At 39.5% G+C, this 27308-nt stretch overlaps 1 protein-coding gene across 2 annotated transcripts in view; it reads left to right on the forward strand.

The window, feature by feature from the left end:
* The window catches only part of col27a1b (collagen, type XXVII, alpha 1b), a 167294-nt gene that overhangs the window by 53516 nt on the left and 86470 nt on the right, over positions 1 to 27308 (forward strand). Inside the window, exons 11-16 of one of the 2 annotated variants that reach the window (XM_042337353.1) lie at positions 2460 to 2513; positions 6438 to 6488; positions 15028 to 15081; positions 21512 to 21556; positions 23483 to 23536; positions 25010 to 25054. In XM_042337353.1, coding sequence (XP_042193287.1) covers positions 2460 to 2513; positions 6438 to 6488; positions 15028 to 15081; positions 21512 to 21556; positions 23483 to 23536; positions 25010 to 25054 — 303 coding nt within the window. The remainder of the gene's footprint in view (positions 1 to 2459; positions 2514 to 6437; positions 6489 to 15027; positions 15082 to 21511; positions 21557 to 23482; positions 23537 to 25009; positions 25055 to 27308) is intronic. The other variant, XM_042337354.1, reaches the window with a different exon arrangement.

The following is a 27308-nucleotide window of genomic DNA, read 5'->3' on the forward strand; positions in this document are numbered from 1 at the left end:
TCAAATTATTTTAAAGTCTTAAACGCCTTTTTCAGGCCCGTCTCAATCATCTCAAGTCCAGAGACAAAAGCTCCATCTCTCCAATCTTTCTCGATGGCTGTAGTCACTCAACCCTGATAATACGTTTGCTATTTGTAGTACAAAATCTCTGGGTGACCGGATTAATAGGAAGGAGATGCAAGCCAGAATTTCCGGGAAATTAATTACCATATTTGAGAGCCGAAAATCGAGGGTACCAGTATTGCAATTGTTAGAATCATCCGAGGGGCAAATATATCTCTGGCCATTTAAGGTCAGCAAGGACAGTGAGGCAGGAGAATGGTAGGAGAATGGGCCAACAGGAGGCTAGCTGCTCCCAGCCAGACCCGCAGAAATTTATCAAAATCCCTTTTCATTTACCTTTTCAACATCCTAATTGGTTTTGCATCGACAGCCTTCTGGGGGCAGTGAATGACACATCCTCACAACATTTTGCACGAGGACATGTTTTTTATTCTCACTTTTAACTCAGTTTTGGATCCCGCTAGCAGGAGGATGAGTTGTCCCCAAAGTAGCTTGTCAACTTGCCACATTTTATTTCGCTGTTTTAAGTATTAACTAGCGTCATGCTTCTCAACTTAAAGACTAAAAAGAAACTGGGAGGTTGTAGTAATTTGTGCGGAGGATGGGGTTAAGGCCAGTGAGAAGTTATTTTGACGCCCTGCCCTTCCCTCAGGCAGCTGATATACACTGTTTTGTGAATCTGATTTGAGAAAATGATTGTCAAGAGGGAGGATTCAGGTCATGCAATCAGCAGACTTAGAGGAGTGCAATGAAAGTAAATTGTTTTCAAAGACAACATAGCTAGCCTGCCACCCATGATGTTGTGCATTAACAGATTCTACATCAGTACTTGCTAATAATGAACTTGCCTTTTGCGTGAATTATCGTTTCTGGCATACATATATTTTAAATCATGAATGCCAGAAACCATAGTTCATTAATAATCAGTGCACTCTGAAAGTTACCTTCTGCCTTTTTATGCTGTAAACGAAGAGTTTATAATTCTAGACTAAATGAAGCTTGGATGCTGTAGAATAAACTCCAATAACTGGCATTATTATGTGATCACAATCAATCAGTAGTAGTTTACTATTAGCAGTGGCTTTGAAACAGAATTGACTTCTACTATTAGATCATTTTGATCTTGACCTTTTTAATCTGTGTTAATGAAAGGTGACTGGTATCTTTCACCTTTCAACTTGATTTGAAAGGTTTGCAATGGTAAAAGTCAGGGAAAAAATGAATAATACTTCAGCTGTAAGTGTCATTCCTTCTTGTCTATGTTAACTATGTTTAGTAAAGGTTGGACAGTATGAAAGTTTGATTTATAAATCGGGAATCCAGTTTTTCTAATATTGAAACGATTGCAATTCTCTAGCTGGGAAACAAAGTTTAATTCTAAATGTAAGATAAAATGTTTACAAGCAATAGGTAGCAGCATGCAACAGCATTCAGTAATGAGATAGAAGTATAATACCACTGGTTAGATGCTTTAATACTGCAATATAGTCATTGAAGGGTTTGTATTATGGAATAGGGATATTTGTCCATAGGAATTTGCCACTCTGTTGGTTAGCCTAGGCTGTTTAAACAGTGGAAAGGCTTTAATAAATGGATCAACCATACTATTCTGACTGTTATAGCATTTTGAAAATATTTGACTTATGATTGGAATTTTTCATTTGCAAAATACTACATACACTGTGGTGGAAGCTCCCTTCTTGTCACCTTGTCAGCTTAAGAGCTCCCAGATGCAGATTTTGATTCAGGTAATGAATTCCTTGCACTAGGAAAATGTAGGAAACTATGTAGAAAGAGAGGAACTGTGGAAAAAGTACAAGAAACATGGCTCGTAAGACCTTCTGGTGTGTGAACCTGGTTACCTCTAGGATCAAAGGTGAATTGTGTTTCAAATTGATTGCCTGAGAAGACCGGGTTTGAGTAACAGTGAAGTATATTTACTGGTTCCTCCTTGTGAACATAGCCAGAAGATACGTTTAGTTGAACCGCAAGCAGGTTACACGATTAATCTTCATGCTAAGGTACATTGCTTCAATAATTAATTTGAATCAGGAAAACTTAAGTGCAGTAGTTTTAAGATATCGTGTGCATAATGAAGCAGTTTAATGAAACCGGACATTATACTATTTTCAGCGTGGAGAGCAAGGTAGGTTCTCATCTGTTTGTTTCCAATGGCGGTACGTGGCAGAGGCAACTCGATCCCTGGTGTGAGGGTATGTGCCCTTGGACTACATCGTGGAAGCCAGCACCATGCAGTCCATGGGCATATACACTTGCCTCAAGGCTTTGTTCATCACCTGCACGACTGCTGCATCGATGGAACCAGATCACACAGTGACATCCCTCCCTGAGGTTCTGCAAGAGCTACTGATGGCACTTCTCTCCTCTCTCTACAGGGCTTCATAGGCCCACCGGGAATACTGGGAGCTCCAGGAGCAGATGGAGAACAAGTGAGTCTTTGTTCATTTGTGTCTTTGTGTCACTGATATCAGCTGGATGAGAATCAAGGATCAGCTATGCTAATGTATTGATACTGAATTAATGATCAAATGTCAGGAGAAACGTTTTTGAAAAAGACCTTAACAAGTTCAGATGAATCACCACTAAAATACATAGTTGACTACACACATTTTCCGCATGGAATGAAGCAAGGCATTCGGCCTAACTAGCCATGCTGGATGAGCATTATCACATTGTGCCATAGACTAGTTTTATCATAGCCACCAACGCTTTGGCATCTCTTTTGGTTTACTAGTTCTCAACTGAAATTCTGTTCTTCACTGAATATTCATCCAGCTCCAGCTTCTTTTCATAGGAGTTCAATAACAAAGCACTGAGTACCCTTGGTGAAACCGTCGATATATCTCTCTCACTTTGTGTGAACCAAATTGGCCTTATTTCTAGTCTTGTTTGAGACTTGTCAAAATAATCCCCCGAAAATACATTACCATCCATCTTCCATTTATGGAGCTTATAAATACATTACAATGCTGCAACCAGGAGTATCAGTTTCTGTCTGTGGAAACTCCAATAGGCTTTGCTTTCCTATTAGGACAAGTGGGGTGGGAGGGGGACTAAAATCCTTTCACAGACAGATCAAATGCCATTTATCCACATGTTGAACACATATTTTGCCTAGTGAACAAGACAGACATAACACGCCTGGAGCCAAAATCTTTAAGTGAAACAAATAGCCTAGAGGTGCCTTCTGGCTACTGATATTCCAGTGATGGAATATGCTTCTGATTTTTGGACTCTGAGTCTCCTGTTGTATACAGTATCTGGGAGTAGTGGAAAATGTAAGCCTTTGTGTAAAAGTTCAGTTCATATGTACTCAATCAACCTAAAGAGGCCTTTATAATGGCCTGGAATTAACAGGCTAGGGCTTTAACTTAATATCCTGGCCAACAATCCTGTAGATAAAATTGCTTATGCACTTCTTGGATGGTTGTGGGACATTGATGTGCACAAATTAATTGCCTGCCGCATTCACCTACAAAATACACTCCCCAGTGAACTACAGAAAATTCTGTGAAGTAATTGGCGATATTTTGATGACATGATAAGACACGACTACATCAAATGCAAGATTTATTATTATAATTTTGAGGTTTGTAATGTTCATCATGAAAGCTTAAAGGGTAACTTGCTACTAACTTGCCTTTGCCCTCAAGATCATTAATCTTTCTATTCAGCCGAGGAAACCTTTGACTCTCCCCTTCTCTCTCTCGCTCACACTCACACACGCATACACACACACATTGTAAAAGCCTATTAAGGGTGTAGTGAAGTCTCCAGTTTTTCTCTTCCCTTCTTTTGAAAGCACTTGACTCCTTTTTCTTCTACTAGCGCACAATTCCAGGGGTATTAGATATCCACACGATAGCAATCACAAGCCTTTTCGCTTGCCTAGCTCAGCAGCACTGAGGCCAATGTTAGATGTGCTCAACTAACTCTAGGATTTTCCAATCTGAACAGCTATACATTTACCCACTGGGCCATCAGTGGAATTTGGGGCTAAACAATTAAGTTGTTCGTAAACATCAATTGCATATCTTCATAAATGAGCGTGTGTCTTGATTTCCTTTCAAAATTCTGGATAAATATCTTAGGAAAATAAGTAAGCGTGGCAGCCAGCCAGGTCTGTCAGCCTTGCTCACACAGAGATCGTTAGATGAATGCATTAATTGAGACTTAGAGCTGCAAAACATGAATCAGATTGAAAAGACTGAACAAACAGAATGTTGGGAGAACTGAAGACAGCAACATTATTGTACTAGACTTGGTCTATGTAACCATACCTTTAAACTAGTTGCTGATTAATGCATGTTTATTTGAGGAAAATTAATTTTGATGAAGGATATAATCTTGCACAGTTAAGATTGTCAACCTGCGCCTAACACTCTTCGAATTTAGATAAGCAATCCATTCCAATATACCAGAATTTCCATGTGTTGGTGGGATGCGTGGAACTTTGTTTGATTTGGATAAATTCAATCATGGGTTTACACCGTGATGTATCAGACATCCGGCTGACCAAGAAAAAATAAAGCTTTTAATTTGTTTTACACGCTTATCACCTTTCAGCTCATTTGACACCCTACCCATGGCTTTTAAATGAGTTCACTACATCACAGCCAGTGAATTTAGCAAGAAATAACATTCTAATGGATGCACTCTACCGTGCTTCAGATTTACATTCAAGAAGTTGCTTCTGCAGGTGTTTTACCTTCACGATTAGCGGGGATAAATCAAGTTGTGGGCACTGTTATGGTTAAGCGCAGCTAGCAACTTTTAACAGCTGCAAGGCCTCCTGTGCAGTGTTCTTTGCATCCTTATTTTCTGGGTGCATATTTGTTTAGCTGGGAGAGCAAGGACATGCTGGGTTGCAGACTTCTCTGTGACTGTCATCAATGATGATCCATTACCAGTCAGCTGGAGACAGGATTCTAGTGGAACAAGATAGGCAATCTGTACTTTCCCACCCTCAAGATGCAGCAGCTTGCTGGTAAAGCAAGGTTTCATTTTGAACCCAAGCTGAGAATTAACCGTGTTTACTACTTCAGCCAAGCAAGTTTCATGCATTCATTCTCATAAAACAGGCTTTACTTTGAAATTTAGAACTTTTCTTTTGGGTTACGAGATTTTATTTTTTCCTCAAGGATGTTTGTAATTATTGCAGAGAATCTACTTCGCTTAAAATTATCTTAGTAGAGAGCTTGCAAGGTAACGTGTTTGGAGTTTGAACACGTCAGGCACACTTTAGGTTATTTCCAAATGCTTGTATTTTACTCTGAATGGAAACAGATTTTGTCTTTTGTTATTCTTAAAGAGCTGAGAAAAGTAGTTACACATCTGGGCACTGTTTTATTGTACAGTCTGTGAGTTTGTTTCAATGATAAACTAAGGAATTCTTTTGGATGTGAATATAACTGCAAATGTGATGCTAATCTGTTACTGATGATTCACCATTACAATATTTGATTGAGTCTCCAAGGTTCAGAACTATTCTTCATTGCAACACAAAACACAGTACAAGTTCTTCACTTCATTCATCAAGTGCATCAGTTCTCTTACAAGTACATAATACCTTTGCCCCAAACGCACATTTCCTGTGTACCCTGCACACTTGTAATAAAGATGTCAGGAACTGCTGAACAAATGACACCTCCAGTTGGGGGTCTGAGTCAATAATATGTGTTGTTTACCTGCTTTATAAGCATCCGTTGGCCATTATTTCACGTAGTAAATTTACCAGTAAAGGCAATTGACTCTTCTATTTATAAGCTGTTATAACTGCTCCGTGAAAATTGCCCGCGAGGCCCACTTCTGGATCATCATAGCTTTTGGCTAGTACCTTTGTGACCATTAATAAGAGTGCTGGATCAGGCTTGGAGAATTATTATTATTAACGATTACTAAATGATTGCTTTAATTTAATGAATTCATTTACAGCGGTTGGGCATTTGATGTCACGGAGAGATTATACACATGATTCACCTTTTGTTGAAAACAAGATAACCTGTGTATAAATGTAAATCTGCATTGTGGTATCGTACAGGATTTCCCTGGTAAATATAACACTGAGGTTTGATTCCGTAAATTTTGTGGTGGTTGACCAGTCAGTTTCCTAAGCACATGCAGTACTGTAATTCCACCTGAATTATAAGTGAATTCGGGCCGTACTGAGGTACATTCCAAAGGAATCGTCCTGTGTATATTACTGAAGTACATCCTTGTTATACATGCTAATGAAATTCGTAGCTGATTTTAACATGGGCATAATTCCTCTGATGCTACACAATATTACTCTTTTAATGTTTTGAGGCTGAACACCGTTTCCATTGCTTAATTCTCTACGTTTTTCTCTGCAGGGCATACCAGGAGAACCAGGGAAGAGGGGCAAGATGGGTAGGCCGGTAAAGGTTTTCTTCTTATCTATTGTTCTATTGTTAAGTTATGTAAAGACAAAAAATATATAAAACAAGAAGGCAAAACCAGATCAAAAGTGATTGAAAGAGGAGAAAATAGGCCACTGCTGGTTATTTATGATTTCTGGGTGCAACACGTCGATCATGTGGGTTTTAAATTGATAACCTTCTTAAGTGGGACGTTTAATTGGAATTAAAATAATGGAAGGAAACTGGACTAATTTCTTCCACCCTTTGAAGTTGGCCATTGTCAAACAATCCACTTTGTAATTCTTCAATTATTTCCTGGGCCTCAAGAAATGATGTAGCTAGCAGTTAATTACACCGTACGTATACAGTGACATGCAAAGGAGGTCTGGATGACTCACTAAGATTTTGCAAACATGTGGCTTAGGTCCTTTATAAACAGTCGCAGGGGTTGGATATATGCTGATATAAAATGCTAGTATGTGTAATATTTTACAGAGCAGCCTTTGTAATCACCAGAGCCCCAATAAGAAACTCGAGACTTTTGTTTTAGTGCCAGCAGCGAAACTGTACAAAACCACATAACCAGTTTGCAGAGAAATGTTTTCTTTGGATGAAGGTTACGGCAGAATGGGAATAGAACATTTGGATTGCTATGAATGGATCAGGGTTTCTGCATAATGAGAATAAATATTGTAAATCTATGCTTGGAGCAGCGTTCTTACATGTAGAGAATGGGAATGAAACATTGGAAAATTTGATTCTTTGCACAGGTATTTTGAATAGACTCAACTGTCACATGTGGTAATGGTCCAGGTTGTTGTGGATTGTGTAGAGCAGTAGCGTTGTTCTTGTGGATGTGCATAGTCATCTCCAATACATTTCTAAGTGTGTGTTGGCAACTCCTGCTGGACACATGATGTAACCCTGAATTAAATGCTGCCGTGAGGTTGTTGCTAAGTGTGCTTTTAGTAATCAAGAACGTAAGTGGTTGAATTGTGCTCCTACATAATATGTAAAATAATGCTAAATCAGCTAAAGCAATGTTGAAGTGAGTTTTGAATAAAGAATAATGTAAAACTTTGCCCGTGTTCTTCCTGTCATACCTTTTCCTTCTCCTTTCACTTGCCTATTATTTTCCTGCCCTGTTACCTTAAACTAACCTTTTTTTTGGCTACCTAATATACTTTACCATATAGTTTTTATCTTGTTTTCTTATAACAATTATATTCTAAGCCTTCTACTTATCATTTTTTTCTTCCAGCCTTCCATTTTGCTGATGGGAATAAATCTTTCTAAACAGAGGCTATAATGATTGATTGGAAAACACCTTTAGAGGCTAGTTTTCCAACTACTCAACAGGGCAAACCCCAGTGATTGGCAAAGTATTGATTTGACAAGGTCTATGTAAAAGCATACCCCAATCAGATGCACAAAATTCCCCTGCGGTGTTTAAAGAGTTAATACTGTATTGAGCTGATGTTATTGGATGCACTGCACTGTACAAATCTGGCAATGCGCTCATGCATTTAATGCTGAGCTGTGTTGCCACCAGAACTTGCAGGGAGTTCCTGGTTCCTGTCATCCACCCAGTGAAGGCTCAAACCAGCACTTGTTGGATGGCAAATGACCAGCCAGCGACCTCCTCCTTGAGGGGGAGGTAAGTGGGGTCTCTTTGGAGCTGAACTGGCACCCAGGCGACATGTTTGGCAACGGAATGTCAGAATCGAGCCAACCCCTCTGTGGCAGGCTCAGTAGCCTCTGAGGACAGCGCAGCCCGGCCTGGCTCCTTGGCAGGACTTGTAAGGGCAGGGAATCCTCCCGCTCAGCTCCTGTTATCCCTGCAAGCCCAAACCCTGACAAGGTAGGGTGGTCTTAGCTGGACAAGCAGCAGGAAATCTTGCCAGACAGTCCTATCGATGGCAAGCTATTACAGTTTTAGCTGGGGTCACTCTTGAGGTCCCCAAGCTTTGGCTCCTGCCAACCCGCGCCTAATATTTTCCGGAATTAGGTAAGCAGCATGCGTCCCTCCGGGAGGAGAGTGTGCATTCCATTCCACCAATTTATCTCTGGGATTTCCATGCGTAGGTGGGAATGTGTGGTTCGGATACTCTTAATCATTGGGTGTCCGCATTTATGTGAGACACCGGCTAACCAAAAACAATATACAAGTCTGACAATATTGGATCCAGTATTCATCTGTTTCAGTTGGCAGTTTTCGTGCGTGCACAATTTGCAGAGTGTTTATGTGATGCACTGATCATTCTTGCTTTCAACTACTGCACAGTGCAGCTCTACCATTATCCTTTATTACCAGATATTCATTACACTACAGTAGCTGAGTAATGCGGTTATTTATTAAGGTACAGTAGGTAATTCATAGAGATGCAATATTACGTGATATAAATCTTGCATATAAATCCCTCCTCAAACCCAACCTTTTGGCTGCTCCCTCTGCTCAGTGAGCAGATAGCAATTGATGCGTGACCCAAATAACTGAGATATACATCCACTGATCTGGTTTCATTACACATAATGTTATTTAGAGGTTTTAAGATGTATCCATTGGTATTCCCAAATTCTTTTCCTGTGTTATATCCTGTAGGCTAATCCAGAGGAAGTCAGATACAGAGAGAAAGGCAAAGAGAAAGATACAGTGTTGTATTATAGGGACAGATGGAAGAAGTTTTTGGTTAGTACTGTAGCCGATTAGCATGACAATCCATTAGCATGATAATCCGTTAAATAATTATATCCGGAATGGAGCAAACACCGATTAGCGCAGATGACAGGCTCTAGATTCATTCACACGGCACTACTAAATCAATTGTATCCAAATCATGAATATTTTGAATTATAACTGCTTTCATTATAGATCATGTGGAATTGAAAATAACTTTCCATGTTTTTGCTGGGGGGTGTGCAAGCACTGATACAGATGATTAGCGTACATGTAGTTGAATCCATTGTGTGGGCGACAAAACTGACCTTTGTATCGCAAAAGAACATAATCCAGGATGGACTTCTCCGAAATGGATATATGTCAAACATGCCTATGGGTGAACTGAATTTGAAAGACTGTCTTGGAAGAATAAAAGAAGACAAGAGACAGAAGTGAGAAAAAGAAGAATTCAACGACTAGAAAGAATAATAAAGGTAAATAAAGTATTAGTTATGAGCAGACCAAACAATATTTATTGTGAGCTGAGTACATTCTGAGATGGTTTGTACAAATGGCCTCAGTGCAATCATTTTTATACTGTATTTCTAATCAAAAATGTAAGGAAATAATTAATAATAATGTCACTGTGTGGTCATGAAGTCAACAACATAATATTTTAATTTGTTTTTCAGGTTTAAACGCCTGCTGTCAGGCTTTGAAGGGATCTGTAATTTGAAGAACTTTCGTCCACAAAATATACACTCAACTTGCTTTACATTGTATTCTGTGAAGCGCTTTGAGACGTTTCGAAGACATGATGAGGTGCTATAACAAATACAAGGATTATTAAGGATTATCATAACTTTTTAAAGGGAGCTAATCTTGGAGGGGGTACCTAAGCCACAGGTGAAGCAAATCTGCTCATTTTTCCATCCAAAAAAACCTTCATCGGTCTCTACAGAGCACTGAATACAATGTACCCTGGAGCACCATGGAGGTTGATTGTTGGTGACCATACCAGTCAGCCTTTTAACTAGCGAGCCCATTTCCTCTGCTAACCTGAGACAGCTCAACTGCTTGATGTTTTGCAGATGAACTACATTAGCGTGCATCTACCAGTTTCCAAATCAGATACTCGTAGGTCTTGGCCTGACCTACTTCAGCAGACACATTGCCTCCTAGGTAAAGCTCTGGAATGTTGTGGTGCCAAAAGTTGGAATCTGCCCCTTGTGGCTTATGTCATTTGCTTACCATTTGACCTTTGGGTAGGTCTGGATCCTGCAACAAGTCGCTGGTCTTTTCACTGCTGCTCAGCAAATTCTAGGCTCCTCCGCTCTCTGTGCGCATACCTTTTATTGGCTACATATGACTACCTCCGTCCAGCAGTCTTCACCCTCTGGTACCTTGTCACTGCCATCGGAAATTGTTACAGCCTCAATAACGGTTGGATTGGAGCTAAACTGGAAGATGATGATGATTCATCTGAAGACACCCAAATAATAATATGAAAACTATTACTTACAAATGAATACATGTGCACGGAAATGGCAAAATACAATAGCAGACGGTATTTTGGAAGAGATTATATACACAGGTGAATTGCAGCTGTGGTTTACAGTGACAGGCCTCCTCAATGTATATTAGATTTGTTTTTAACATGCTGCTTATATTAGAATGTGTGCTCAGTGCTTTCCAATTGCAGCGATCTTACTGTACTGGGAGATTGGATTTAACAGAGGAAAAGTAATTTGAAACCCGTCACATACCTCGGAATTGGGATACGAATACCTTTTGCTTTTATTTTGAGTGTTTTTAACCATCTTTGCCTCCTCCAAATTAGCGTTGCACCAGTTTGGTTTGCTTTGACCTTAGGATTTGAATTCTATTTTCTTTTGCCACTTCAACTACTTTCTAACAATTCTGTGCCATTCAATTTTTCGACTGCATTTCACTCTTGGGATTATCTTGAACCCTGTATATGATCTTCACAAAATTTCACCCACCAAATATACAGTCAATTCGCTTTATAGTATATTCTGTGAAGCGCCTTGAGACGCTTGGAAGACCTGATAAGGCGCTGTATCAAATGCAAGGATTATTATTATATTTATTCTGGATTGGTGTTGTTATAGGTGTGGGTCACAATTCATTTCAGTTCATCCAATGTCCTAAAAAGTAGCTTCTTACGTTTTAAGGAGTCTATCTTTTCAGTAACACCCAAAATAGCAGTTTACTTCTACACAACTAATCGTAGCACAGATACTAGAAAGTAAATATAGTGGAGACGAGAACAGTCCTTTGAATTTCACCTCTGTGATCGTGTTCTGCATCTGTAAAGCACTCCAAACTGTGACTCTGCATGAGGGGCACTATATAAATGTCTCACTGTTGTTGAAACCAACGAACCGATTACCTTACCACCAGCGTACAACCAGGTTCTCTCTCTCTCCAGTTGCCTTTTGAATCGATCAGTACTCTTTGCCACAATGGCAATGCCAGTTTTCTGCCCGTCTCCTGTCATGAGTTTTAAATGCTAGTGGATTACGTGGCTCAATTTCTTCCTCCGCCCTCCCCTTCTTCAAATGGGCCAGAAAAGTAGTTTTTAAGCTTAATAATAGCTCCCTTCAGTAGTCACTGTGCATGGTAATGGCAATTAGAAACAATCTAGACTCACAGAATTATACAAGTGCATCCAATAAATGAGGAGATTTCCACCACACCCGTATCCTCAGCCAATATTTTGCCGAACTGCTTCTCGAAGTCGGAAGGTAAGATCCCAATACTAAATGTCTGCAAATCTCTGCCAAGCGTTTATTCTTTATTAATAAGCCCGATGAGGTGCTGACTAGCTGTTTGACAAAGAAGTGTGTCTGAGCTTTCGCATCTGTTCTTGTCCAATACCCGCATGTGCACTTTCCAGTCGGGATCGTGAGCAGCAAGGCTGATTGATGCCCCCTGCCTCGCCAAGGGAGAAGAAGGCCACTTGTAGCATCCCATTTCTCTTCCTGGCTGAGATAATTTAACTCGATGCATACCAGAGATCAAGTGTAGAGTATTTATCTGTGTGACGCCGTGCCACAGCACCTCGTCCATTCTCCACTGAGGCTTCAGCGGAGAGTCATCAAGGAGAAATTTAGAGGTAGCGGTTATTCCTCTTGTCAGCAGAAGTGCTCAAAATATTTTGACCTTTGACGTGATTGTTAGACAAGGTAAAGTAAGATTAGTTTGGTAGGCGATGTGTTATTGTATGTGGTTATAATAAAAAAAAATGTAGGAACAGTGCTCTCTTTTGTTTACTTGTGTCCCTGTGGAGAAACACTGGGCAGAAGGTCTTTACCTCTACTAAAACGTTGGCGCAAGTCCTCTTACTTTATCTAAACAACCAGCACTTTTCAAACAGTTCTTAAATTTGTTCTGAATCTGGCTCTCATCCAGGGAGAATTCAATCCTATTTTTGGATGAAAATAGTACTGAGGTGGAAGTGTGCCAGGGTTTCCTTAACTCTCCAGCAGTCAAAGGTTTGTCCTCGCTCCAGCAGACATGTGGCATAGCGACGACATACACGAGCAGACAAAATGGAAGAGAATGAGTTTAAAATTGAATGTGTAAAAGTAGGGATTAATAAAATAACAGCAATGAAGGAGAAAGAAATTATTCTGGGACAGAAATGGGATAGAGGTGAGCTGTGAGTGAAAAGTTACTATAATAATAAGGAAAAGTTTTAGCCCTTTTGAGGCTTGTAAAGAGAGCAGACTTTTCCCTGTGTTCTGGCAAAGAGTCCCCCAAAATAAAATTAGTCATATGTTTCAAGGGTGTTTGTGGGACATTGCTGTGCGCAAATGGGCTTCCCTGTTCACCCCCAAACACATAGCGACTCTACTTCACAATAAATCCTGGGCAGTGCTTTCCGACATCCTCCCGATGTGCTTTCAGACATCCTTCCAAACGGAAGGATTGTTTATTATTATTTCGGGGAGGATCGTTATCTTTGCTTTTGATTCAGTGCCCTTTCGTGTCGTTGAAACTTCTGGGAAGTGTTGGCCAGGACACTGGGAGAATCCTTGTCTTTTCGAAATGTACTGTGAAATATTTAATGTCCGTCTGAACATTGCTGACGGGACCTCGATTTAGTGTCTCGGGAGAAAGATGGCACCCACCTCTGACAATGCAGGGTTCTGCCAACATTGCGCTAGAGTGCCAGACGAGACTGTGAGCTCAAAAACCCAACACAGCTCAGTGGCAAAGACTCTTGTCCTCTGCCGTGCCTCTGGTGCCTGGGCAAACCCCTTATGTCACGGTGACCAGAACTGTAATTCAAGGTGCAATCCGACAAGAGCTCTCTAAAGACTGAGTGTGACGACTGGGGATTTAAAATGCTTTAACAATGTAGCCCAGCAGACTGTTTGCCTTGTTTACTGCTCACTGTTTCGACATATTAAAAGGGTTTAAAAAGCAACAGAAAGTGTAACAAGGGTATAATAAACTGAGTTGCGGAAGAACCGTAAAACAGCATAATGGAAGAAACGTGTTGAATATTTTCACTTCACGTCGGTCTTAAGAATAAACTTAAGAAATTAAAATCATTTTACAAACAATTTTTCCAGCAATAAAGTGAATGCAGTGGAACAACTCGATTTTCCCCCTTCTCCAAGACTTCATTTCCCTGTCTTGCCTCTTACCCTCTCCAGCATCACACCAGGTGTCTTTACTCCTCTATAAAACGTCACCAGTATAAGAACAACAATAAATTGCATTTATAGAGTGTCTTTCACATCGGGAGGATGTCCAACGTTCTCACCAGTTCAGGGTTTGCACTGCTAATAATCCCAAGAATATACTCTTTGTCTAAGCTTTAATTTTCTCTATCAGTGAGTACAGTAAAGTTCACAGTGGTGTGCATCGGAAGATGAGAAAATGTTGAAGAACGTGTGTATCATTAGTCAGCATGATTATAAAATGTATACGAGTAAGGAGATTTCCTAAGATCTCATCCTTTGCACCCCCACCTCTCCGCTCCCACTCTTGGTTTGTTCAAACTGAAGTTCCATCTCCTGACCTTGTTTCTGGGCTCCATACGCAGGCAATTGTAATCATGTCATGAAGACTTATGCTCTTTGATCAGATATGTAGACCACCCTGGCCCTCAGCCCACTACCAAGAGCAAAGCTTTAATCATGTTTCCTCAGACTCGTGTCGATTACGTTTCTTCTTTGTTTCCGAAACTTTAAAGACGAGGCTGCTTCAGTCAATTCAAAAATGGCACGTAACGAAAAAAAATCTGACCGAAGAGTCCATCAGATAACTGGCAATTTATTAATCCAAAGGAAGATGCATTTGATATTTAACACATTGCTGATTGCTTATTTAAGAGACTAGGAGTCAAAAGAACTCTGATCCCTAACAATAGCAATCAGTTTCACTGCTTTTTTAATGACACTTCCTATGAATAAAGAATTAGTGAAGTAGATTGCTATTTTTAACAATTAGTGTATGTTTGTGCCCGTTGAAGAATTCATTTTTTTCTGTTTGTTTTTTGACTGATATTCCTGAGTTGGAGTTACATTTTTTTTGAAATCCATATGAGTTCTTTTAGACTGTTTTTGAAGTTAGTTTGGATTAGTCTTTGTTGGGGTTAGTTTATCATTTTAAGTGTTCTATTATGGTTCTCTGACAGAAGCAAAGCCATGTCAGGATATTTACTACTGTACTTTCTGCTGAATGAAATTCTTCAATCTAAATTTCCTACAGCAGCCAAAGCAACTTAAACTGTTTTAAGAAGACATTACAGCTGCAATATTCAGAGAATCAATGATGTTTCAATTCACATTTTTCTCATTGCTCATTTTAAGAACTGTTTTCTGTGCCTGTTTTTGTGCACTGAAAGTTTTTCTGCTTTCTTGGCAGGGGTTTCCGGGAGATTTTGGGGAGAGGGGACCTCCAGGTGAAGATGGAAGCCCGGTAAGTACATTTTCATGACTTCATTGTCATTGAAAGAAATATTTTAACTGCTTTATTTTCAGTCCCATTGTTTCTTCTTTGTTATCCCCCCAAAAAGAATCGTCTTCTGCTACAAACCCTCTTCAACTCGGAGGATCCAAATCCTTTCAACTAGGTTCACTTGGATGATATTGGAAATGTCGACATATGGTTACGAGGAGAGGCTTGACATAGTCACAGGAGAACAGAGAACGTTAAGAAAGATCGTGACTTTTTTTTCCATTGATTGATGAACAAGGGGGGTATAGGAGGAATTAAGAATGGGGGGAAAAGGGAATAGAGAGATATGGTAGGGGAGATATGGCAGGCTCATGTAGAGTATAAACACTGGCATAGGCCGAATGACTTGTTTCAAAGACGATGTAATGGTCTGTGTAAGAGGAGGTCAGAATTTTTTCTCACAGGAGCTTGTTAGAGCCTTTGTAGGTAGGTACCTACAAGTAGGTATTAAAGCAAGCATCAAAACAGATTTTAAATGGAATTTGGTGAATATTTGAAGAGAAATATTATAAAAGGGTATGGGGGAAAGTGCGGAGAATTGGGATTAAACATTATACCTCTATGAGAGGAGCTAGGACTGGCCTGGACTTGGTGGACTGAGTACTTCCTAATGTGCTGAGGTTACTTGTGCCCCCAGTTACACCTACCTTTCTGTGAGAAGGTGCCTCTCCCAGATGGTTCAGGATATCATCTTCTTAGTAGTGAAAGACTATTTCCATGTGATCTCGATACAAACACCATGTTCTTATTGCAGGTCAATATTTGAATTCAGGCAACTAGATGAGGAGAACTGTCCTTTTCAGTTGCTTCGCGAGGGTTGAAATTCTGGTGACTGAGCATAAATAGCTGAGGCCATTTTTTTTGCATTGGATTTGTAGAGCAGCCAAGAGTTACAGACACAGTAATAGAACTGACACTGTATAGTTGTTGCCAGATATCATTTGGATCTCAGGGTCTAGGATATGTCTGAGAAATTCCACCAGTCTGAACACTGTTTTATGCAGCAATGCCTTTAATCTTTCTTCTTCCAGATTCAAAGCAGAAGTGATTTTTACAGTTTCTGAATCATAGTTTTGTCTGCTAGCGGCTTACGCATGCTTGTTCAGCTCAAGTTGAAGGCCACGGAAAAGAGTCTAAATGTTACCAGGGTTCTCCAATTGAAGGCGAAAGTTAGAAAGTGCTTCATTAATAGAGCCAAGTCTTAAAGCATTTCAAATCTGTCATTAAAGACCTGTAGATAGAGACTGTAATGACCGTGTATTTTTCTCTTGTCTTTTGGCCCCTAAGTTTTTATTCAATTGTGCCATATAAGACAAGGTGCTAGTGCAGTTCTGATATAAGGCAACATGAGCTTCACTTTATCTACTGCTGGAAAGAGTTTGTAGGTGTGAAACATGGCTGTGTTGTTCTGTTGCATTGGCTGTTAAAGGGAAGTATACCCCTCGGTGGATGCGACAGTAATGTACACTGGGCGAAGTACAGAGGCTGAGTTTGCTGTAGATAAATGTACATATAGCATGTTAACCGCACAGCATTTGAGGAGTCAGGCAACTGGGTTCAATATGTACAACTGTTCCGGTACAAATGAAGAGTGTTTGAGCGCTGGCTGTGTACATTTTTTGGAACCTCAAGTCAACAGATCTGATTTCCCAAGTAAATTTGTGCAACCTCACTACATTAATCCCCAAATTGAAGGCACAAATGGGGCTTTAATGTATTGATAAATGGGTGTTTCATGTATTGCCAATAGCTTGGAGGTGAGCATTACATCAGGGTAAGTCTGCCGACATGTCTCGCTTTAAGGAGTGGAAGGCTATTCTCCAGAAAATTCTGCGTTCCTCGAATTCTGACAGAAATAGAGTGATTCGTCTTAACGGCTCTGCCCAGCTTCACATCAAAGTTCTACGAGCCGTTAAGATGGTGTTTCTTCCTCCAAACACCACCTCCTTAATCCAGCCAACAGATCAAGGTATTATTCGGAATCAGAAGTCCAACAACTGAAAACCTTTAGCTCATCGAAAGTTGGCAGCGAATAAAGTCAAGGAAGAGTTTACAGAAGACCGGATGGAAATCATGCACTATTTAATTAAAGGTCTGGTCATTGGCAAAGCCAGAGACGATTCAGAATTGCTTTATGCTGTTTTTCTGCGACCCACGTCTTGGTGACTTCCATGGATTCCGTGGATTCACAGCTGATACCTGTAATGCTGAAGAAGACTCCGATGATCAAGTGCTGTATGAAGGTGCCGTATGGAGTCCTATAGCTCAGTGGTTAGACCAATCACCTCGCAATCGAGAGGACCTGGGTTCGATTCCCGGACAGGATAAAACGTTGGGCAAGTTTTGTTATTCCACACGCCTTTGTTTCCCTAGCAGTAAATAGGAACCTGGTTGTCAGTCGATTGGCGGATCGCTTTTCCGGGGGTAATAATTCCTTCAAAAAAAACAGAAGAAAAAGTTCTTGGTTTGCAAAAAGAAGACTTCATAGCTCTTGCCGTTAATGTGGATGCAAATGAGCAGTGCCATACAGCACTGGGGGATGAAGATGCCATCACATCAGTAAAGAAGGCCCAAGAGAACAGTCTTCAAAAAGCTGAGGAACCTGAAAATAAAGATGGGAGTCCAATGACCACAGTATGCGGTGCGTGATGTGACATAGAAGCATTTAGCACGTGCAATGGATTGCAGAGCTTTATTGCTCAATCCGAGCCATCAGAAGAAATGGATGAAGTAAATAACTATTTGGACAAGCACAAAGTGCCAACCCGAAAGGAACAAGTGCCACATATGAGATTCTTATTAAATGCATTTTTAATTACAGTATTATATGAAATACATATGAATAAACGCTTCTAATTACAACATTTTATATCAGAGGCATGTAAATGCTTCTAATGTTTTCCAAACCACTTTGCATTTCCTTCCAGGCAATAAATACTTTAAACCACAATGAATGTAAATGCGTAGATTGTTTGTTTGTTTAGCTTACGTCGCCAAAATCCACTCGGAACCCGTATTGTCGATATAAACTGTACGTGTAGGATTATACATGTTTTTAATGAATTGTTAATCCATATTTTCTAGTGGGGTTTACATCCACTGTAAATATAGAAGAAGATTGTTATTTAAACGATCCAACTTAGTGTTTGTGTTTAAAAAAAACGACTTTGTTGAGAAGAATCAAATACAGTTAGTGTTGCCAATATGAAGATATTGTCAATATGAAGATAGGGAGAGCAAAAGTCTGGATTGAGTGTTAATGGAGCCATGCAGAAAAATGGTTTGCAATTTTTTTTGAAAAAATTCTTTATCGGGACATAGATCAGGTTAAGGAAGTGATCAGAATGTTTTTCTTCTAAGGTGTTATAATAATAATAATAATCCTTATCACGCCTTTGAGATATTTCAAAGCCCTTCACAGACTATACTGTCAAATGAATTGACTGTATATTTTGTAGGCGAAATGGGGCAGCCAATTGAGTACAGCAGTATCCCATGTGTAGAATGTATGAGTTATACATAATATTATATTATATATATTAATACCATAATCTCTGTACATGTGTGGATCAAACCCCCAAATCACCAGACCTCAGAATTATGAAGGATGGGTTGTTTGATGAGTGTTAGTGTCAATTATCAATTGCATATGCACTTATGTGACTTCAGGCTCCATATAAAAGAGTAAATATGATACCACATGTCTTGTCATGTGGTACTTTAATTAATCCAGTCTGCATTTTTTCAAATGTGTATATCCACAGAGTAAACAATTACTAATTATAGACTAAGAGTTTTAGATCCCTGTTGAATTTGTTTGTGCGGCTTTCGTTAGTCACTGTTTTGAGATATGCTTCAAAGAACATTTCGATCCACTCCCATACTGAGCTTGCGATGAATGAAAATCAGTTAATTGGGTAGTTACTGTAATTGTATCCAGATTGAGAAAACGCTACACTTTTATCAACTATGTTAGAAGCAGACAAGTGGTCTAGCGAGGCGCTGAAATCGCTGGGGGGGGTGAGTGCTTTCAGAAATACTGCAATTTGCACCCCCGGAGTATGACACAACCAGCAAAAATCTCAATGTGCCTGCTCTCCTGTTAGTTTAAAGCTCTTGGTCCATTCTAAGCATTGAGACCCACAAATGGTCATTTTGCAAATGCTGTGTGAATTGGCCATGATATGAAAAATTTGGTACATGCTCTTGTGTTCCTTGGCATGGGCAATATGCAGCTTGGATCTGAGTTCGTTGTCTCAGTTCTATCAAAGCATTTCAACGTTTGGGCTCCTGCCCAAGTTGGTACAACTCACCACCTCCAATACAAAAAATGTATTTTACGGTCCAATATATAATATAATAATAATTACACTGAGACGTCTCAAAATGTTTCACACTGAATGTACGGTAAAGTGAATTGACTGTATGTTTTGTGGGTGAAACGCAGCAGCCAATTGCGCGCAGAGTGTCCCACAAACAGCCGTGGATTGAGTGGCCAGATTTTTAAAATATATGGAACAATCCTTTATCTGACCGAAACATCCTCCAGCGAATAAAACCATCATGTGAAAGTTTTTTAAAATTGTTGACGAATGCAAAAGCAAGTTTATTAATGGACCACCTGTATGACAACAACCGGTTCAGACCCTAGACAGGGAAGTAAACAAAAGTTTGAAGAAATGTTTGCAGAGCATAGAGCGAGATCAGTGTTAGCGAAACGCAAACAAGAGTCAGAAATCTAAACAGAATAAGTGGGAGTAAAAAAAAATCTCAGAACAGCCATGAGTAAGTGAGAAATATCAGAATGGATCAAGAGGACAGCAAAGATACTAGACCAAGCAAGGTAGGTTTAATGAATATTAATTGAGTTAAATTATTTTGATTGATGTTTGGAAATGGTAAGGAAATGACTGATTGAATATCTGGTGCAAATGTTTGATTGAGTTCAAAATGCTTTTATTGTAGATATCTCGGTACATTTGGTAGTGCTCTCGTCCCAGAATCTGAATGTTTGGGTTCAGCAAGAAAAACAATAACTTAACAACATATTGCATTTATATAGATAGCGTCTTTCACATCGGGGCAACGTCCCAGGGCGCTGGACAGTGAAGGATTTGCACCCGAGCTGGGGGTTGGAGTGAAGGGGGTGGAATTGGGAGGATGGCTGAAGACACAGTCAAAGTCTTGAGACTGAGCTTCAAGGAGGCAAGGGAGGGGTGAGGCGGAGGGACTTCGGGATAAAGATCTAGAGATTGGGGGTGTAGAAAGGCTGACCGCTGATGGTGGATTGGGTGGGGGGACTTGGAGCAGGCCAGTGCCTGCCGGGCGGACAGGTTGGTAATGTTTTAGTAGGTCACAGAGGTAGGGAGGAGCAAGACTGCGAAGGGCTTTAAAAGTGAGGACAAGGATCTTGAATTCGATCCTCTGGGGGATGGGGAGCCAGTGAAGCCAGGCTCGGATTTACCATTGCTGATAACCTTACTGACACGTTTGCGTACAAATACGCAGTCACTACACTCGATAGCAGTTCCATTTTTAGATGTTTCGACATTATAGGTGTTATTTGAAATTCAATAGACAATATTAATACACTATATGAAAACTACGTGGTTTATTGCAAACTAACTGCTCACCCCAGCAATCTTTACTTTAAAGCACATAATGAAAAGATTGTTTATTTTAGCAGTCGGAATGTGAAAGACTCCAGTAATTCAGTGCATCCTGTTACACACCACTTCAGTTTAAAAATGGTAGAAAAATAACATCTGAAGTCGGTGATTATATTTATTGTAATAGTGTAGAAAGAAAGGCCGTGATTCAGTCAGTGTTAATATAATGATAACACACCATACAGTCTTTAATTCAGTCAGCCTTTGAGGTTTGTTTGGAATAGGATCCAGGTCACTCAGGTTTTTTTTTCTATTTAGATGATTAAATCTAAGTTAGTAACAGAAACGTAACGCCTGACACGGATTCCGTATTTGACTTAGGATCTTAATCTGGTTCTTTTCCAATTTGCCACCAGTATTCCCCACAAAAAAAACACCCGATTGCTGGTTGGTTACAGTTATCTCTTTGACCGAAGTGCTCCTGTAATCCCAGTGGTGGGATGGAGGAAATCGGGCTCGCGAATAACTGTAGGCCACTGAAGCAGCACAACAAGTGAGCCTCTGTTTGAGCGCTGAGTCCCAAGTAGTTGAGCTCTATTCATTTGCACGCCTTCTCTAGATGGGAGCTGCAGATTACACAGGCCAGCAAGGGAAATAGGTCTTCTTCCCCCCCCCCGCCCCCCCCTTCCCTTTGCATGGGCTTTCATTTCAGAGCACTGTGCCACTCTCAAACTCTTATTTGTTTAGAAAAGAGCCAATAATCTTCTGAACTTTACTTACAGGGAGAATTGGGAGCCCCAGGCCCAAACGGTGTTCCTGGGCTGGTTGTGAGTATCAGACATTTCATAACTCACAGTATTTTAACTGTCCTCTTCATTGCCTCTACACTCGGTTTGTTTTTACAAAAAAAATGGGAAAGTGAAGAGATAAATTTGTTACAAAATGTGGACCTATTTCTTAGTGATCTTTCTGCGAGCTTGCGGGAATATTACAGTGTGCTGTTTCTGAAGATAACAAATTAATGCTGTATCGTGAATATTATTTCAGGTCACTACATACTAATTAAGGTTTTTGTGGTCAACGTGACTTTTTAAACAAAATTGAAACTACCTGAGAGATTTGCCTAATAATAGTAATAAAAGAAATAATAATATATGCTTTGTCATGCATTTTTTAGTGGTCAATTTGTCTGCATCCTCTCATGAAGCTGTTTCAGAAAGTCTAGGTTCTAGTCATCAATCAGAAAAAAATATTTACTTTGTTATCCCTAAATATGTTGAAAAATACTATAAATGTTCTCTCTCTCTCTCCTGCAACGTTAAACTAATCTACCCGTAAATAAGGCAGTGAACATTTTCTTTTAATTAAATAATCCTTGCGTTTGAAATAGCACCTTTCACATCGGGAAGATGTAAAGTACAGCCACGGTATTTTGCAGCTGCACATGGCAGTCAATTTGTTCACAGCCAAGAAATGAATAATTTGAGCTGGAGGAAATGCCCTACTCTTTTCAAATAGCGCTGTGGTAGCATGAATATCCACCTGAACAAATTGACAGGACCTCAGTTTAACATGTAATCCAATAGACGGCCCTTTGAACAATACAGCAATCCCCCAATACTGAAGTGGACTGTATGCGTAGACTATGTGAGCTCAATGTCACAACGTGGAGCTTGAACCCACACTCTCCTGATTAAGAAGGCGAGATTGTTACCAACTGAGCCAGGCTGTCCCAGGCTTATTCCTTGCATGTTCCATTGATGTTCCATTAGATGGTAATTCTGATAAACCTTGTTGGTCTCCACCATCTCTGAGTAACTTCACCAGCTGACTGCGCCTTTACCCATCCCAGACATTTTAGAACTAATCAACGTGTTTTCACTTTTCTCTCCAGTAAATTGCTATGGAGCAAATGCAAGGATTATTATTATTATTATAGATGTTCTTCAGCTGTTTCTTATGCTGTCCAAATAATCTGTATTGCCATTATACCTTTTCCATGCTTAAAATCATGAATTATTCATAAAATCCCGAATTATTTGAAAATCAAGGTGTTTGTGCCTGGGTAATTCTTAGCCCATGCGCAACGGTTTCATTATCCAAATAAGAATAACAGAGCAAAACATAAATTGAACCAATTTGCAGACTGTTGGGAGTTGAGACAATTTAGAAAGTTATGTGGAAGTAAATGTTATGTGATTTAATAGTAGCTGGCGGGGCAGTAGAGATTACATTTAAAATCTTTAAGCTCCACTTGCACACAAAAAAAAGTTGTTACAGTATTTTACTATGGTGGTATTTTAGTATTTTAGACCCCTAAGATCTAAAGCCAAACCCAGTTCGGGTAGAAAAATCAGCCTCCTGTCTCACAGTTGTCTCATGGACCTCAATCAAATGAGTTTCAACAGCCCCCAGTGGGAGTGAGCCCACTGTAAATATCTATTCTCAAGTGTAGCACTAAACAGCATTAGTGTGGACTAATTGGCAATTAGTAAGTCTTAATAAGTACAAAAGGTGCCATAACAGTTGGAAATGTAGGAAATGAAAATGTTGTGACTTGGCGTCAGAACGGCATTTGTGTTGTATGACCTGAGCTGGGCCTCATCTATGAATGCTTCAGCTCCAATTCTATTATCAGTCGTATTGAAATGTACTTTTTCATGCAGAATTTGACTGTTTTCAACTCACTCAGTGTATTTATTAGTGTTAATAAGAGCCACAGTCTTTAACTGCCCAGTTTATTTTATTGGCAGGGTGACATGGGGCTTGTTGGGAAGATGGGAATGAATGGAATACGAGGACCGAAGGTGAGGTTTTTCATTTTAAGACTGTAATGATTGATCAGATCCTCAGTAATTGTTTCTTTGCTGGATTGGATTACTGAAGAGGCTTTCTATACTGCAGTCATTCTAACTGAAAATGGCAAGGTTTCTAATCGAAGACCAAAATGTAGTATTTGCTACTTGAGAATCGAAGAGTTCTCAACCGGTTGAGTAAAGAATATTAATGCTCAATAAGTTTAATACTTGATAATGTTGAAAATAGTGCAAATTGTAGTCCCGTATATTTGTTTAATATTGTTTCCTCTATAATCAGCGTATGTTTTAGATCTCTTGTCAAAATGGATCTACTGCAGTCAACAAAGTACTCAATAGTAATTGAAATATTGCTAATTTTGCAGCAGACAATGTATTGATAATAACTGAAACTTAACAAAAAGTTTTATTTCCTCAAGTCACAATTTGGAATATTAATTTGTCCAGTGGCATTTTCTGCTGGGTTTTCTGATGAGGATTGAATATTTGTTGATGTTTCTTATTTGGCATAAATAGCAATGTGAATGCATCATAGAGCATAGTTATTTGAAATAGACCATACAGGTATTTTTCAGAGGAACTATGTGAGTGTATAATGCAACAGCTCTGTCTGTGTGTAGTACAGTACTTTATATACAGAGAACATATGTACAGGAATTGTGTTCATGATTAGGATATCATGCATTATGCTACACCATTTAATGGTAAGTCAATCACAATAAAGAATTACAACCCTAAGTAACATTTTCAATAAATAGTCCTGTCCATTATAGTCTTTAGGATGCATTTTGGTTCAAAAACGTGACCTATTTTGATTGTTTTTACTTATAGATAAGCACAACTGCGTATATATTTATATCATTCCCAAGCTACAACGCTCTTATTGATGATAAATGTCTATAGCATAGTCAACCAAATCTGGGTGTAAAATGTAGTGAATTTGTTGTAAAAAAAACTTGATTGTTTGGAGGTAGCCTTGGGACACGGTGGTTTGACATTGGGCTCATTTGTCAATCCTCACGCTGCGAATTGCTGTTCTGAGCAAAACTGAGAAGAAAGAGAACTTCAGAGGATCAGTCCTAGAGAATGGCTTGAGTTCCACAGTGAGAGCCTTAGAACAAGTTGCCTGCCCTCTGTCACAGAGTAATGTTTTGCTAAGAGTGAATTATTAAATCATTTGTTTAATAACCATACTCTTTATCTCACCTTCTAGCCTTTGATTTTTAACTTGCATTTCTCTGCCTTGTTTCTCTGTTATAAAGTAGTTATCTATTTTTTTGGTCTGGTTTACTATCAGTTGGTGTGTGGGGTGTGTGTGGGGGGGGGGGGGGGTTGGGAAGGAAGACTTATTACCAGTCAGTACGAGTCAGTAATACTGCATTGGATGTATTATTGAGTAATTTGGCATTGAATGCCGTCGTGACCTTTTTCATCTTCTGTAACCCTGTCTGCTTGTTTTTATAGGGCATAATGGGCAACCCAGGAGAACCAGGACTGAAAGGTGATAAGGTGATCTGAATACTCCCTTATTGCACTGTGATGTATTACTAATCTTCCCTTCTAGCACTGTTTAATATTCCCCTTTTGCACTATGATGTTGTATTAATACTGTTTCAAACCGCCTTGTGCAATAATAATGCTTGTACATAATACACCTTTCAATGATACTCCCTTAGAGCACTGCTATAATACCTGTTGCGTTCTGACGAAGGGTCGTGGACCCGAAACGTCGACTCACTTTACTTTCTCCATAGATGCTGCCTGACCTGCTGAGTGTTCCCAGCCACTTCTGTTTTTGTTTATAATACCTGTTGTTGCACTAAGATAACATTGGCAAGTCTTTTTATAACCCTGGAGCGTAATGATCTTTCACACTAATACAGTAATATTTTCTTGTAACACTGCGTTAATATTTCTGCCTCAGACATGAAATATTACTTCGAGCATTGAGTTTGAAGCTTATAACGCAACGTTTTAATACTCCTTCGTTTTACTATGATTTAGTTCTATTCAATTTTAGGGAAAGAGTTTACATATCCCTTAAAATCATGATCCAATTTCCACCCATCTCATTTCCTGATCTTTTCGATCCCACGTGAAGGCAGGTTTGCGGTCGATATTGCTCTCCTTAACTGTGTTCTAAGAAATGCACCAGAGCAGTTATGGGGTGATTTCGTTTTTTAGAAGCTGCCCGCTGAGGGGAAAAAATACCTCCGCTGGTATTTTCCTGGGGCCGTGGCTGAGATTGGGACCCGAAAGTCTGGGGAATCATGCTGCAAGCTCTCATTTTCCCACTCTGTTTCAAGCATGTCGTACACCAAAGCATCACGCCAGTAGTTATACCACAGCAAAATCCTGATGCCTAACACTGATACGAATCTGGTCTAATGTACACCTTTCAAATGCTCCATATTCTGTCACCACCCAATATATTGCATGACCATGGATAATGTTTGCACGTAAAGCTTTGCATGTAAACTTTTATTTTACTCTTTAATGACTGCAACATCATGAAAAATATAACCAGACCAGACTTGAATATTTGAGGTTTGCTTCAAGACTACAGCTGCAAGAGAAATGTTCCTTATACATGTTAAGCCAATTTTACTTTTCAATATTTAGCATCATGCAGATGTTTTTTGTAAATATTTAGTGCAATGGAAAACATATGTTTATTTTGCGAGCTGCATAGACTGTTCAATTCTGGTATTACCTCAGCAAGCTAAACATGGCCAAAGCGTATGTAAGGATGGATAGTCATGGTATATCTCTTTCAGAATGTGTAATCTGCATCAAAGTGCAATTGTTTGTAGGTTATCTTACTACATGTATTCATATTTCTTGGGTTTACAGGATATGATGATCATAATTGTTCAGCAATGCTTTTTGGGATTCAGTTTCATTATGATTTAACATTTTTTCGAATATATAGCAAACTGTTCAGTTTAACAATACAGTTCATTTGATTTCCGTTCAGTGTTCAATGGTGAGCTCAGAGATTTCCAGCCTCATGGCGGGCAAATCTATTAAAAACTAGTTTCTTGAAGAGCTCAAAAAAATATAGCATGTACATAACAAAGAAACCGAACCCTGCAAGCTTTGAGTCTCTGGTTGGCTCCTGCCAGCTACAGACAAAAATTTACCAGCGTTCTACAGTTTTAAACCTGACAAATTAATGGACTATCATGAAATCCTCTCTGATAAATCACCTCCCCTCTTGTCCTGGTGTCTTGGTTGTGATAACTGAGTTATCTCAGTTTCACTCATCAGTTGGTCACCCTAACAGTGTTGGAGACCTCAATCTGAAAGTCAGTTAAGCTGATGCTGTGTATTTCTCTAGAGTATCCGTACCTAGCACCAGCAGGAGGATGTCATTGAAGGAATATTCATATAAAAAGTAGGAACTGTGAAGCATTTGGACGCACAAATTGATAAAGTACAACGCGCACAAATTAACCCAATTTGGTGTGGAGCAGAATGTGATGAGCCGCGTACCTCCTCATAATGCGCCTGTTTTTCCATTTTCAAGAGAAAATGTGGCTATTTAGAGAACAGATGATTGTAAAATGAGCAGTTTCATTCGAATGAAAGAGACGAGCTGTGGAAAGTGTGTCAAAATATTGAGTGGAGCACTTCTACCTGTTTGTGCATGTTAGTATGTATGTACGAGTCATGAGGTAACTGCTGTTGTACAGTATTACAGCGACAAGGCAATGTTGGAAATCCATAGAGATGTACCTTGGCCATTTGAGACAACGTCTCA

Source organism: Callorhinchus milii, unplaced genomic scaffold (assembly GCF_018977255.1).
Source record: "Callorhinchus milii isolate IMCB2004 unplaced genomic scaffold, IMCB_Cmil_1.0 Scaffold8, whole genome shotgun sequence".
In the NCBI taxonomy this organism is placed as follows: domain Eukaryota; kingdom Metazoa; phylum Chordata; class Chondrichthyes; order Chimaeriformes; family Callorhinchidae; genus Callorhinchus; species Callorhinchus milii.